Source organism: Portunus trituberculatus, chromosome 18 (genome assembly GCF_017591435.1).
Source record: "Portunus trituberculatus isolate SZX2019 chromosome 18, ASM1759143v1, whole genome shotgun sequence".
NCBI classification, from domain to species: Eukaryota; Metazoa; Arthropoda; class Malacostraca; order Decapoda; family Portunidae; genus Portunus; species Portunus trituberculatus.
The window spans coordinates 7,080,082-7,095,042 of NC_059272.1; the positions used below are offsets into that span (position 1 = coordinate 7,080,082).

Consider the following 14,961-nt stretch of genomic DNA (forward strand, 5'->3'; position numbering starts at 1 on the left):
CAAGTTGAGCCTGAGACATCATTTCTGTATTTATTATAACAGACACTATACCATCTGGAACTGAATTAAAGAGCCAAATGTCTGTAACCCCTAAGATATTTACACTGTAGGAACACAAGAAATGTTTAACAAATGAAACTTTGTTAATATCACTACATTGCAAAGACCTATATTTAATTGTTACAAGAACGACTTTTTGGGTAAGGTGGATCTGTCAGACTGAAATTCAGCTTAGGGATTCCTAATAGAGGACTTGAGATTTTGGCATCTCTCATAAAGATATATTCTTTGTTTAAAGGTAAAAAATCTGTTGATTTAGACACTATTAAACTCTGAGCTATTTCTCAACTCTAGTTAATGATGCTTTGTCTATGCAATTCATCATTGACAAGTTTAATCCCATAAAGACCATTTTCCCTGTTAATGCAATAGCTACATGTCAGATAAAGGTGGATTACACTTCAAAAGGATGGCAGATTTTTTTCATATTTGCTAGATCAACATCATCAAATTCTGCAGCTATCTTCCTAAATATAAGAGATTCCCTTCTCTTCTTTCTCTCTTCCATTTCTGTTATCTCCTCCCAATTTTTGCAGATATTGCGAGAGTTGAGAGTACAAATTATTTTAAGATGTTTAATACACATGTATTTTGTGGCTAGCTTAGCCATGTTATTAACATTCGCAGTGGAAAGTGGGCACTAGAGTGGGCATTCATTGTAAGGTGTGTTGATGCACGATAAATTCTATGGTATGCCATAATGAGACAGGTGTTCTTAATGGACAGATTCTTTATCTTGACTACCATCTAATAATTAGTTCACACCAAACATGAAGCACCCTAGCTATTTTTGTGTACATCAATGAAATCCTTGAATACTATTGTTTTTCTTAAATCATCACAGTTGTGTAACACTTGAAGACTTTTATTACATTGCATTAGGTTAGCTTTAAGAAGCCCACTTCCACCACTGACCTCTATGAAAGTACCAGCAGCAGTGTGCCTCAGCATAAAGCTAATGCTGGTGCATCTCAATAATTCATAACACTAAACTATAAGACATTCTTGGTGTTACTTAGCTATTCTTCCCTCATTATTTATGTAGCTATTTGATTTATGTATTTAACCTGGAGATACTTCCTAAAGTAACAGGACTTTATTAGTATATTTGTAGGCCTTGCACTCTTACTGAGTCACCGTCCACCATTGCTTTGCCTGACCAGCTGAAATTACTATCAAGAGTGAAGACAATGGATAAGTTACTATTGTCTGATTCTATGCTTCTATCTTAAAAATATTAATAGCATTAAACTATGCCATATTACACCTCCATATCCATGTTTAACTTCTTTTCATCATAAAATGCATTTTCTTAACCAATTTGTATTATTCATTTAATTCTTTTACATCTTGTGAAGTAGTCTGTTAGTCTGTCATCATCTCAGTATGTTGATACCATGTAAATATAACCACCTAGAGCCATCTAGCAACCTTTTGGTTTCATTTCAGGCTCTGATCTCAATTGAGGGAAATGTGGCTCTTTGGTTATGGGTCCCTCACATGGAAAGTGGACTTTCCTTACAAGCAACGAGTTGTGGGCTACATCAAGGGATATTCTCGCAGGTTCTGGCAAGCTAGTGTTGACCACCGTGGAGTTCCGGGCAGGGTCTGCATTATTATCATTACCCTGTGAACATTATTAACATTTTAATGCATACTTGTATAAATTTTGGAAGTTCAAGTAACTGGGTTGTGAGATATGTATGTTCACATTAAGTCCATATATATAGTAATCTTTCACTTAGTTTCCATTTGAGCTTCCTAAAGTTATGTAATCAGATGCCTCTAAAGGATTTTGCATTACCACTTGTATATACCGTGCTATATAGCCTAAGATCTTTTGTGTTTTACTCCTATAGTCCATGAATCAAATTACAAGTTTCATTGGCTTACATGTGCATAAAGAACTTAAGTAGACAAAAGAGTTAATGAAGTACATACACAGTAGTATGTAGTACTATATAATTCACCAATATTACCAAGATAATTAATGCTTAAGGTAGGGAAAAAATCAACAGTATATACTTCATCATATTTAAACAGAGATGGACTAAACCCCTAAATCCTTACCCATTTTCTCAGTAAACATTCCATTTTAATACATACCACTCAACCTATTTAAACTCTGCATCTTTCAGCCTGGCCGAGTGGTAACATTAGTTGGCTCTGAAAATCCTGAGGTGAGGAATGATGCATGGGAGACTAGGTAGATAGTACTACAAACAATAATTCATATAATTTATATAGGGTATCCCAGTTACAATGTACAACATTTAAGAAGGTGCATGTTTAAGTAATTCTGAACATGTTTTCTTATATGAAAATATTATCATTAACCAATAAAAAGTTATTGGATCTGTATTTTCACTTCCCCTCTCTCATGTGAATGAACTTCCAATCCCAAGGTGATCTATAGGAGGCCTGTCATAAATGGTCTTGGACATCTTTAAATATTACTCATTTGACCGGTGGAGCTTTGTCTTGGCTTCACATAGGAAGGAATGACATGAACATTGAAGGGCAGGACAAGTTCATTCACATTATAGAGGGGAAGAAAAATGATGAAAGTTGTTCCCAAAATCTAATATATATAATTTAAGTAGATTTGTCTGCAAAAAAAAAAAAAAAAAAAAAAAAAAAAAGATTGACACATTTTATGTTTAAATGATGGTTCTTTCATCTTAATGTTTTTTTTCTATGGTACACATTCTATAGATGTATATCATATTTCTTGTATGTATGTAGCTTTATTATTCATAACTTAAGGCCAGTTTGCATATATAACTTTTACCTATTCAATTTCTCAGAATTTTCATAATTATTCTATGTTCTGAAAACTTTGAAGATGAAGTTTTTTTTTTTATGTCCTCCAGTATTAAGTTTGAGTATTTTTTCCGTCATTCTTTAAATAACTAAAACAAAGCAATCTCATGAGGTCGCAGTGAATATGTGTACTGCTACAGGCTCAGGTGTGGGGAGCAGCCTATGAAATCCTTCCTCAGCAAGAGGCAGAGGTAACAAAGAAGCTTAATATCAGAGAGCAACGCTTTGACACCCGCTTGGAAATGACCATGTATGATGCTGAGGATCAGAAGCTGCCTCATCCAGTGATGGTGTTTGTTGGCACCAGTCAGAAAGAACTGTTTTTGGGGGATGCTCCCCTGGAAACCTTGGCCAAGCAGATATCAGAGTGTCATGGTCCATCAGGGCCAAACTATGAGTATCTCTTCCAGTTAGCTAAGTTCATGAGGATGGAGGTGCCAGAAGCCAAAGATGAGCATCTCTTTCAGTTGGAGAAGGCTGTAAAGAATATCCTTTTGAATATTAACGTAAAGTTTGTTTCTTCCTCATGAAGTCTTTCAGGCTACTTGTTGCCCTAGTTTCTCATTTTATATAGTGCACATGAATACTATAACATCATACATATGTATACATATAATAATGAAGTATGATAATTGTGATAACTAGGTACTGTTGCAGATGATAATTAATCTGTTCACAATGTATCTCTAACTACCTATCTACTTAATTATACAGTTTGTTCTATTTAGGAATGAGGGGTTTGTATAAGATGTCTAAAGTGGAACTAGCCTAACTTGGTACTTGGGGTGTTGGGTGTACCTCTCCATACTGTTACCACCTTAACCCTAAAGCCTGGGGGATTTATGTGTCAAGGACACTAAGATAGCAGCACTACACAGCCTATATGCTTTATGAAGTGTATAAGAAGATATACAGCATTGTTATTCCATCATCAAATTGAAATTCATTAAAGAAATAGCTTGCAGTTGTATATAATAATAATAATAATAATAATAATAATAATAATAATAAAGCAAAAGATAACAATATGAGTGAAAGAGAGAGGTGTTCATATGATTTGACTAAATATGACAGCAAAGTGGGACAGGAACAGCCAACACTGAGTAACAAGTTAATCTGGTTACACTATAATCTATTATAGATGTTTTCTTACTGAATTGCTTTCTTTTCAATGTAATTAATCATAGAAAGCAATCTGTGAAGAGTCAAAGAAAGAAGTTAATAGTATGTATGCAGAGATTACAGGTACTGGTGTTGTCAATATATGTAAATAAATTACAATGTTTTGGGGATGCTAGTATTCTATCATTTATATGCTTTCACTCACTACTTTGCTGCATTACTGCTCTATTATCTATATCACTGACACCTAATATATCTCTGGAGACTTTTCTCAAGAACATAATCATGCTGAAGAGCCTCTTCCTTTTTGCTGAGGCACCAACAAAGCACTTATGCAATATAAAATACAGAAAAAAAATAGATGCTATAGTTCAAAGGGATTTTTTACTAAACTCTAGAAGCATCAGTGATTGTCATTATCACATTAATAAGCTCATAACACAGCTTTACATACATTTTTTTTTTTATGGCCTATAGTACATATACACATACTTGAAGAGTATAAGTGAGAAGCTCTGTTAAATTTATGCCCATTAGTGGCACAGGCAATTTTATTTATATTGGTACCCATATTAGGGTCCATATCACCACCTAAGTGCATCTTTGGTGTAACCACCTAGAACTTAGGTATCAGGGTGACATGAAGGTAACTTTAAACCACTCGACAAATGGCATAACTTCAAAGTGGTATGTGGTGGGATTCAAATCTATGCGTGGATGCCTGCCCAATTCCATGTTCACCATCTTATCCACTACACCATATACAGAGTGAAAGAAAGTGTACATACAGTAAAACATCAATAAGTCAAGAGGGAAAAAGGCCAATCTGACTGGCTGAAAATTCAAACCCAACATGTATTAAATTCCTTGATTCCAAAGTGGCCAGCAGTTTAATAAGCCTTCCTGCTGCATGTTTCATGTCTAGATTACACACTTATCACTTCAGCTCTTTATGTGCCTGCACTATTTGTAGACAAGTTTGTCCATGTTTTTGTGATGTGCCTTCCTTGCTCTATACAGGTGCACCCTTCCCTTAAGTGTTCATATTGACCTTTATCCAAATTAAAGTGACTGAATAGATAAGATTTTACAACAAATATCCATATAATGTTAATAAATAGATTATCTACCACTGAAAAGTCACAATTAAGAGTTCATTCATTCACATCATATTATTTGGCAGCTAAATATTGTTGAAATGTATGTATATCGGTCAACACTATAGTTTGATGAAGAATAATTGAATATATATATATATATATATATATATATATATATATATATATATATATATATATATATATATATATATATATATCCTTAAGATATGTATTTTCACACTTATGTAGCAAACCTATGCACATAAAACACACAAACGCATTCACACATCTCTTCCATAACATAATTCCTTACTGAGAAATGCATGGCCTACAGGAACCAGTATGGGGGATTGCTTACAACATTGCCAAGGAAGATGTGGATAGGGTAGTGGCCCATCTTGACCACAGGGAGAAGGATGGCTACCAGAAGATTCCTGTCACTTTTCACCCCCAAGATTCATCCATTCAACCCTGGCAACTAATTATCTATCTAGGTAAGTACACTTCAAATTTGCTATCAATAATTTTTTCTTTAGAATAGCTTAAAATGTACAATCAGAAGAGGTAGTTGAATGCAACTGATAAATTTGATTACTTCTAGGATTGATGTTAAGAGGTATAAGGCTAAATGGAAAACTATTAATGAGATTTGCAGACAGTGTGTAGAAAGTGTTAGAGACAAGAGAGATGTTTATAAGGTAAGGAAGAAGAGGAGTAGCACTGTTGATGTGGTGTTCCCACCAATATGTTGTGGTAGGGTTGCAGGAGAGAAACAACCTCTTCACAACTCTTGATATATATTTGCTTTAGGTACAAAAACACATCAGTACTAAAGGAAAGAACAAAGAGCAAACACAGCTGGTTGCAAGACAGTCCAGCCAGCACCTCAGGATAACATGGGAACACATACATAGCTCTCCCACAAGACAATACAAGACATTAAAGTAATGTGAAGCATATTGTAAATAAAATACAAATACATAATAATGTTACATATATAAATTAAGGTACATAGGTAAAAATGTACAGATACATAATAATAATAAAGCTACCATATTTGATGGCTCATAAGCAGAGCTGGGCATATTACTGGATATCGGGTAATCCAATACCACTCCTCCAGACTTTTGAAATGTAGATAGTCCATACCTGCACTTCCACACCTAAAATTTTTTCCCTCAGTCCGATACTGCATCTCTGCATCTCTGGTACCATACCTAAAACTATTAAGGCGCGCCTGAAAAATCTAGTCCACATCTCAAAAATTAAAACAAAATACAAGGCAATAATACATCAGAGCTCCATATATATATATATATATATATATATATATATATATATATATATATATATATATATATATATATATATATATATATATATATATATATATATATATATATATATATATATATATATATATATATATATATATATATATATATATATATATATATATATATATATATATATATATATATATATATATATATATATATATATATATATATATATATATATATATATATATATATATATATATATATATATATATATATATATATATATATATATATATATATATATATATATATATATATATATATATATATATATATATATATATATATATATATATATATATATATATATATATATATATATATATATATATATATATATATATATATATATATATATATATATATATATATATATATATATATATATATATATATATATATATATATATATATATATATATATATATATATATATATATATATATATATATATATATATATATATATATATATATATATATATATATATATATATATATATATATATATATATATATATATATATATATATATATATATATATATATATATATATATATATATATATATATATATATATATATATATATATATATATATATATATATATATATATATATATATATATATATATATATATATATATATATATATATATATATATATATATATATATATATATATTTACAGGTAGTCCTCGATTTATACGATACATGCGTTCTAGAAGGGACCGTATAAAGTAAAAATTGTATAAAGTAAGGAATGAATACACAACTCCCAAGACTTGTTTTTCAGTATAAAAGAGCAGATCTGAGCTTTGTACAGTACCTCCAGCCCCTTTCCATCAAGCAGCCACACGATCCTCATGAGCATGACTCTCAGCACATCCACATCTTATACTAAAACAGATTGTATTAATAAATCAGTCACTCCCCACTCCCCCATCCCTCCCCTTCCTTCCTCACCCAGTGATAGGCACTGTACCATGTAGTACATGAGTGCTTACTTTTAATCACCACAATAATGTTATCGTGTAATGTTTATCAGTAAATTGCATACTCGTTATTAAAATCTGTCTTAAATGTAAGATTGCAAAACATAATATTATAACATTTGGTATTTAGCCAAGTGGCACCTCTGGCTGCTGCAGCAAGCCAGCAACAGTTGTCGTCACCTCATAAAAAAAACACAATGGACTATCGTGCGCCTCTCAAAAATTTTAAAATCATCTTACGGGTAAACAAAACCTTAAAATGCATATGTGTATTGTTACCTTTTCACCCGTGGTTGTCCGCTTTCACTGGCTGCGTCAGCTTCGTTGTCAGGGTCCAGAGCACACAGGAGCACATCAGTACGAGGCACACAATGGGGAGTGGGTGGCGGGCACCGCCGGACAGAGAAACACCAGCTTACTCACGTCCTTTACTGAGTCCTCAGTTCACAGTACATCACAGGGCAGCCTCCACACACACACACACACACACAGGGCACTCAGGCACTCCACAGACGTCCCCAGGGGCGGGCACAACAGACCACAGCAGCAGGCAGCACGTCTAGATTAACAGAGCATGCCGGGAACGAGTGTCTCCCAGTCTTGCCTTGCACGCGCACTCTTACAGAGTGCTGACTTGCGCCGCGCGCTAACACTCACAATGCCAGCCCATGTAAACACACAAAACCAAAACACCAAAACAATTTACATAAGAAGAAATATGTCACAGGATGAGCGAATGAAAATGAAAGAGCTTGTAACTGAAGTGAAAGAGAGGAACGACGAAAGAACAGAGGAGGAAAAGACCCAAGTTTTTTTGGAAGATGAGAAATGGGAGGCTAAAGAAGTGGTGGATAAAACAGGCAGAATAGATATTACATGGAAGAAAGAGACTAGGAATGGAATACAAGTGACTTACATGAATATAGATGGATTTCTGTCTAAGAGGCTAGAATGTATGGATTACCTAAGAAATAACGAACCGGACATAATGTGTGTAGTGGAAACAAAGCTAAGGCCCGAAATAAAGCTAGACTGGTTTGTTGTAAAACACTACAAAGTATGGAGAAATGATAGAAAAAATAAAGGAGGTGGTGGTATAATGGTTCTTACTAAGGAAGATCTGATAGTGAAGGAGGTGAACTATAGTAAGAGAAATGAGGAAGTGATAAGTATGCTTATAACAGATGGCAAGAGGGACATTAATATTATAACAGTATACATACCACCCAGAACCAGTGCTTGGGAATATGAACAGTACCAAATGGTGATGAGAAATACTCTAGACAGAATGAAGCAAGAACTCATCAGAAAGGATAGAGTGATGATAGTTGGAGACTTTAATTGTAAAGAAATAGTGTGGGAAGACTACGAAGTGGTGAACGGTGGTGAGTGGGCAGAGGAATTGTTAAAGGTAGCAACAAATAACTTGATGACACAGTGGGTGAGATCACCAACAAGGTGCAGGGGACAAGATGTTGCAGCAAGGTTGGATTTGGTATTTACCAGGGGCATCTCTCTAAAAGAGGAAATTGAACATAAATGTCCCTTGGGGAGAAGCGATCATGATGTCCTAAGCTTTGAGCTGGATACGGAATTAAGCACGAATAAGATTGTGGAAGCAGGGAGGAAAAATTAAATTATATTAGGGCAAATTATAACCATATAAGGGAGTTCTTTAATGAAATTGACTGGTCCGTGGTATACCAGGAAAGGGATATGCAATTGAAATACGATAAATTTATGGATTTGTATAACTCTGCTGTGAAAAAGTTTGTGCCATATTACAGAAAGAGGACTTTAAATAATAAACAGTGGTTTAATAGAAATTGTGAAGAAGCAAAAAAGAACAAAGAAAAGGCATGGAAGAAACTTAAGAAAAATAGTGATGTATTATCAAGAGAAGTTTACAAAACAGCAAGGAATAGATATGTTGAAGTAAGGAGAACAGCACAGAAGGAATATGAACAGAGGGTGGTGGAAAACTGTGATAGTGACCCAAAATGTTTTACAAATTCATAAATGGAAAACTAAATATAAGGAGGCAATAGAAAAGGTAAAAATGGGAAGAAGTATATGAGGATGCTGGAGATATAGCTGAAATTTTGAACGACAACTTTTGCAAAGTGTTTACAAAGGAGGAGCATTTTATGGGAGGAAGGCCTATGGCAATAAAGCAAATGCAGGACATCATGGTTACTAAGGAAGATGTAAGGAAAATTATAAGTAATCTGGATATTAATAAATCAATGGGGCCTGATGGCATATCTGGAAGGTTGCTAAATGAATGTAAGGACCAATTGTTGAACCCCGTATTTGATATTGTGGAAACCTCCATGTTACGTTCACCAGTTAAACTGGTAAGATTGGCATCGGGGAGCTGGTGAACAATAACAATAAAAAAAAACACTGCAGGTTCAACTGGTGAGGAAATGCAAAGGGGCACTTTAAAAAACTATTTTAATAACCCATAATGAAACTGACACACATAGATATAACATGAAACATGAAACACAGATATATAACATGAAACACAGGAAAATGACATACACATATACATATAACACAGAAATAAATACAACAATAGAGAACCCAACTTAATACCTAACAATAATCCTAATCCTATATGGAGGCAATGTGGAAAACACGGGACGAGGGGAAGTGATACTTATGCGGTGTCGCAGTGGTGAAGTGCTGGGTGATGGTTGATCCCACGATAGTCCCAAGAGGCGTTGTGTTCACTGGTTGAGGCCTGGACCTCAACTTGACTTTCCAGAAAGCCGAGCTTGCTTTAACACTTTCGCTGGAGTCGAACGGGCCGCGTGAATCCAACTTCGGAACAGTAGCGGGGCTTCATGAGACGGTGACGTGGAAGGTTCATGAGACGGTGGCGTGGAAGGTTCACGAGACGGTGACGTGGAAGGGGAGGCGGAGAGGTGGCGAACAAGGTAACAAGCGGAGGAGGTGATGGTAGTGGAGTATGTTACGGGTGGGCCGTAACATTTCCTCCCCCCTAAGACCTCCATAATGGGCTCATGAAGGAGGCGAGATGGGAGATCTTGATAAGGCGTCGGCGATGATGTTGTCCACCCCCTTGATATGGTGGACTTCCAAACTGAAGGGTTGAGTTAACAAGGCCCACCTAAGAATGCGTTGGTTTCGGTTCTTCATGGCGTGAAGGAAGGCCAGAGGATTGTGATCGGTGAAGACCTTCATAGTTTGAGGACCAGGATGAAGGTAGCACTCAAAACGTTGGAGCGCCAGGACGAGTGCCAGAGCCTCCTTCTCGATGGTGAAGTAGTTGAGTTGATGTTTCTTCAGCTTGGCGGAGTGATAGGCGATGGGATGGAGGATGCCGCTTGTGGGGTCCGTTTGTAGTAGGACAGCACCCACTCCAACTCCACTTGCGTCCACTTGTAAATGGAAGGGGCGGGAGTGATCTGGCGTCCAGACCACTGGCTCCGAGGAGAGGAACGCCTTGAGATGTTGGAAGGCTTGGTCACAGGTCGGGGTCCAGTGGAAGGGGACGGAAGTGCTGATAAGGTCTGTCAGGGGGGCGGCCAGGGTGGAGAAGTTCCTACAGAATCGTCTGTAGAAACCAGCCATCCCCAAGAACCTCATGAGAGCTTTCCTGGTGGTAGGGACAGGGAAGCCAAGGATGGCCTCCACGTTAGCTCTCTTGGGGCGAACCTTGCCGTTCCCCACCACATGTCCCAGGTAGACCACCGTAGACTTCCCGAAGGTGGACTTGGCCAGGTTGATTGTAAGCCCGGCTTCCTGCAACCGACCCATCAGCCTCCGAAGACGGGTCAGATGTGTCACCCAGTCGTCTGAAGTCACCACCAGGTCGTCCAGATAGGCGGATGTTCCCTCCAAGTCCTGGGTGATGTAATTTATAGCCCTCTGGAAGGTGGCAGGAGCATTAGACAAGCCGAAGGGCATCACTGTGTATTGGTATAGTCCGAAGGGGGTGATGAAGGCGGATATTATTCGGGCCTCGTCCGAGAGGGGAATCTGGTAGTAACCTTTAAGTAAGTCTATAGTGGTTAAAAATTTGGCTACTCCTATACTATCTATAAGGTCATCTATCAAGGGTAATGGGTAGGAGTCTGGCACCGTCCCTTTATTTAATTTCCTGTAGTCGGTGCAAAATCGACTACTACCATCTGGCTTAGATGTTAACAGGCAGGGAGAAGCCCAGGGGGATATACGAGTACTAGGTTCTGCAAGGTGATGACAGAGCAGATAGTCTACCTCTTTTTTCATCAAGTCTCTTTTAATGGGTGAAATGCAATAGGCTGGTTGTCTTATAGGCTTGATGTCATTAGATATTAATGTTATGTCATGTTGAATAGTAGTACAAAGTCCTGGAAGGTCACCTGTGATTTCTGAAAAGTCTAGCAATAACCTTTTAAGATCAGACTGTTGTGAAGGTGTTAAGGAAAGAAAAACCTCAAGGTTGGACATGATTTGGCTGTTTGAGGGGCATCCTTTAGGTGACGAGAAGAGGAATTCGATGTCAGACTCTTCCTCGGGGGGCACAGGACCAGACTCCTTCCCTACCAGACATACAGGTACAGTGCGAGACAAGTCGTCCTCTGGTTCTCTGGAGTGGTAAGGTTTCATTAGATTAATATGAACTAGTTGGGAATCCTTACGACGGTCAGGAGTGTGGACCACATAATTTAATGGACTTAGTTTTTGAGCCACAACATAAGGTCCCATGAACTTACTGTGAAGAGCATTGCCTGGAGTGAGGAGAAAAAGTAAAACCTTGTCTCCTGGTTTGAAACTTCTCATGACAGATTTGGGAAGAGAATTCTGTTGCATTTTAGTTTGAGATTTGAGGAAGTTTGATTTAGCAAAAGATCTGACTTCACTGATTTTATTCTTAAGGTTACTGATGTAGTCAAACACACTGGGGCTTGAAGGAGTATTTTCAATAAACCATTGATCCTTTAATATTTTGAGAGGCCCCCTGATCTGTACCATAGAGTAATTCAAAAGGGGAGTATCCTAAAGAATCTTGAGGAGATTCTCTTAAAGTGAAGAGAAGGAAAGAGATACTTTCATCCCAGTCTCCTTGATGTTCCAAGCAATACTTCATCATGGATTTTAATGTCTGGTGTTACGGGTTTTAACGTACGTCACCCGGCTGCGGTTAGCTGCTACAGCTCACTAGACTGTCATTCTGGCAAAATCGCCAGCTTAGTTACGATCAGTACAGTGGGGATTATAAAACACTCCACAGAGTCCCCACTACTATAACTCACAGCCAACGTAACCCTCAGGTTCTTTCAAGATCGCCAACAGTGTATAATTTCCCCCACTGTAAGGGAATCTCCTCAGCAACTCCTTCTCCTCCTGCACCCAACCAAGTAGAATTTATAAATGGTAGATGTTATGTGTAACAAGGCGAGGCCTTAATACCCCCTAGAGAAACCGCCCACATGGACAATTTCACCCACTTCTCTATGAAGTATTAATGCCTCTCCGGACGCCTTGTCCACAGACGGTGATGAATCACAGACTGTGACAACACGCGCAGTATATATATTACTATACTATCCTACTGCAACAGGTGCTTCCTAACACCTGTCAGACTGACATCCCTGGCCTACTACTACTGCAATATATGATGTGTACAGCACATCCGGTGATGTACACACAAGCCCAGACACCCCCTACGGGTGACACCAGCTATACACAAGTCCAAATACTGTGAGACAAGTCTGGCGGACGACAACTACGCACTACTGGCCGACATGAAGCCTCTCAGCATTCAATAGTGTGCATGGCTACTACCACTACAATACAGTTTACTACTGAAACTATACAAAAGATGGTGGGGCACACAGCCAAACAAACCCCACTGGTGACCACGGCCACCACAACAGCAAAAACAGGACGAGACAAAGTGTGTCTCTGGCGTGCCACAGAGTGGACGAGCACAACAGGAAATGCAGCCCGACCGGCTACACTCCTCAGGACAACAAGCCCGTTGTCCTACACAGCCACGGTCTACCGAGTAACAAGCCAGCTACTCAACAGGAGGACACAACTCCCAGACTGATGACTAGTGAGTAACAAGCGAAGCCCAGCAACACGACTCTCCCTAACACTGTGCCAGACCGACGAGAGTGCGTGTCTATCTCCGCTGAAGGCTAGCTGGTTACTAATGTGAAGCTCGCAGGCACACAAAATGGTGGAAACAAGGAGAGGGGTTTTGGCTGCACAACGGAACAGCGACAGCCCGCGCTTGGGCCAGAGGCTACACATATAATATAATTAAATAAAGGGGAAATAATGCGCTGGCCCTCACACTGGTGAAACCGCTCCAGACAGCCTTGGGATTGGGGGTGGTAAGCCGAGGAGGTTACATGGTCAATGTTTAGCTCATTCACTATCTGTTGGAAAAAATTGCTAGTGAAATTGCTACCCTTGTCAGACTGAATTTGTTTTGGAATTCCTACCGAGGTGAAAAAATGTATTAGATGTTTTACAATGGTCTTTGATGTGATGTTCTTAAGAGGGAATGCTTCAGGGTACCTGGTAGTGGGATCCATGAGGGTTAACAAATACCAATTCTTTCGTTTGGTTTTGGGTAAGGGCCCTACGCAGTCTAGAACGATCTTTTCGAAGGGCTCCGTCTGAACTGGAGGAGCTTGCACAAGGCGTTCGTTAGGCTTATCCACAATTTGACATATGTGACATGTTTTTACATAGTGTGACACATCCTTTTTCATTCCTGGCCAAAAAAAAATGTTGAAGAGCCTTCTTGTAGGATTTTTAGATGCCTAGATGACCTGACAATCCATCATGAGCTAGTTCTTCTATAATGGCTGGTCTTACAAACAAGGGGATGACAACTTGATGTGTTTCTGACCAGGTGTCTAGTTGTTTCAGTTCAGGAGGTCTGTAGGCACGCATCAGGACTCCTTCCTGATAATAAAAACAAGGCAAATTAGACATATCCTTTGTCTCACTGACAACATGTCTCATCTTAGCCAAAGTGATATCCTGTTCCTGAGCATTAATCAAATTCTCCTTTGAAATTATGTTATTGTACAAGTTGTCAGTAGAGGCAATCATTGGTGGAGGAGATGGTGAAAGGGCAGGGGACTTGGACTGAGACCTGGTGACTGCACACACTGGGAAGAAGTGAGGGGATGATTCGTCCAGGGTCTTAGTGGGACTTTCTGTTAAGGGAAAATCAAGAACAATTAAGTTTGGAACAGCCAAGTTACCCGCAAGATCATTACCCAGTACTAGATGTACCCCGGTACTGGCAGTTCACCAGGTTTAATGGCTACCACAACCTCTCCTGAAATGAAAGGGCACTGTAAGCTAATTTTAGCCAAGGGATAAGAGAGCTGTGATTCAAGACCTGTAAGGATCACCTTCTCCCTAGTGAAAGCCTGTTTGAGGTTAGGGATGACATCTTCCCTTAAGATGGATTGGGCAGCACCTGTATCACACAGAACCTTGACATTTATTGCCTTGTCTTTACCATCAGTCAGGG

At 38.1% G+C, this 14,961-nt stretch overlaps 1 protein-coding gene across 27 annotated transcripts in view; it reads left to right on the forward strand.

Moving 5' to 3' along the window:
• The window catches only part of LOC123505634 (putative glutathione-specific gamma-glutamylcyclotransferase 2), a 41,947-nt gene that overhangs the window by 4,272 nt on the left and 22,714 nt on the right, over window positions 1-14,961 (forward strand). For 11 of the 27 annotated variants that reach the window (XM_045257203.1, XM_045257204.1, XM_045257196.1 and 8 more), the window contains exons 2-4: window positions 1,510-1,666; window positions 2,199-2,240; window positions 3,024-4,173. In XM_045257203.1, the coding sequence (XP_045113138.1) occupies window positions 1,532-1,666; window positions 2,199-2,240; window positions 3,024-3,413 (567 nt within the window). In that variant the 5' untranslated portion in view covers window positions 1,510-1,531 and the 3' untranslated portion in view covers window positions 3,414-4,173. Of the gene's footprint in view, window positions 1-1,509; window positions 1,667-2,198; window positions 2,241-3,023; window positions 4,174-5,439; window positions 5,600-14,961 lie in introns of those variants that run through there. The other 16 variants (XM_045257216.1, XM_045257218.1, XM_045257189.1 and 13 more) reach the window with 6 other exon arrangements.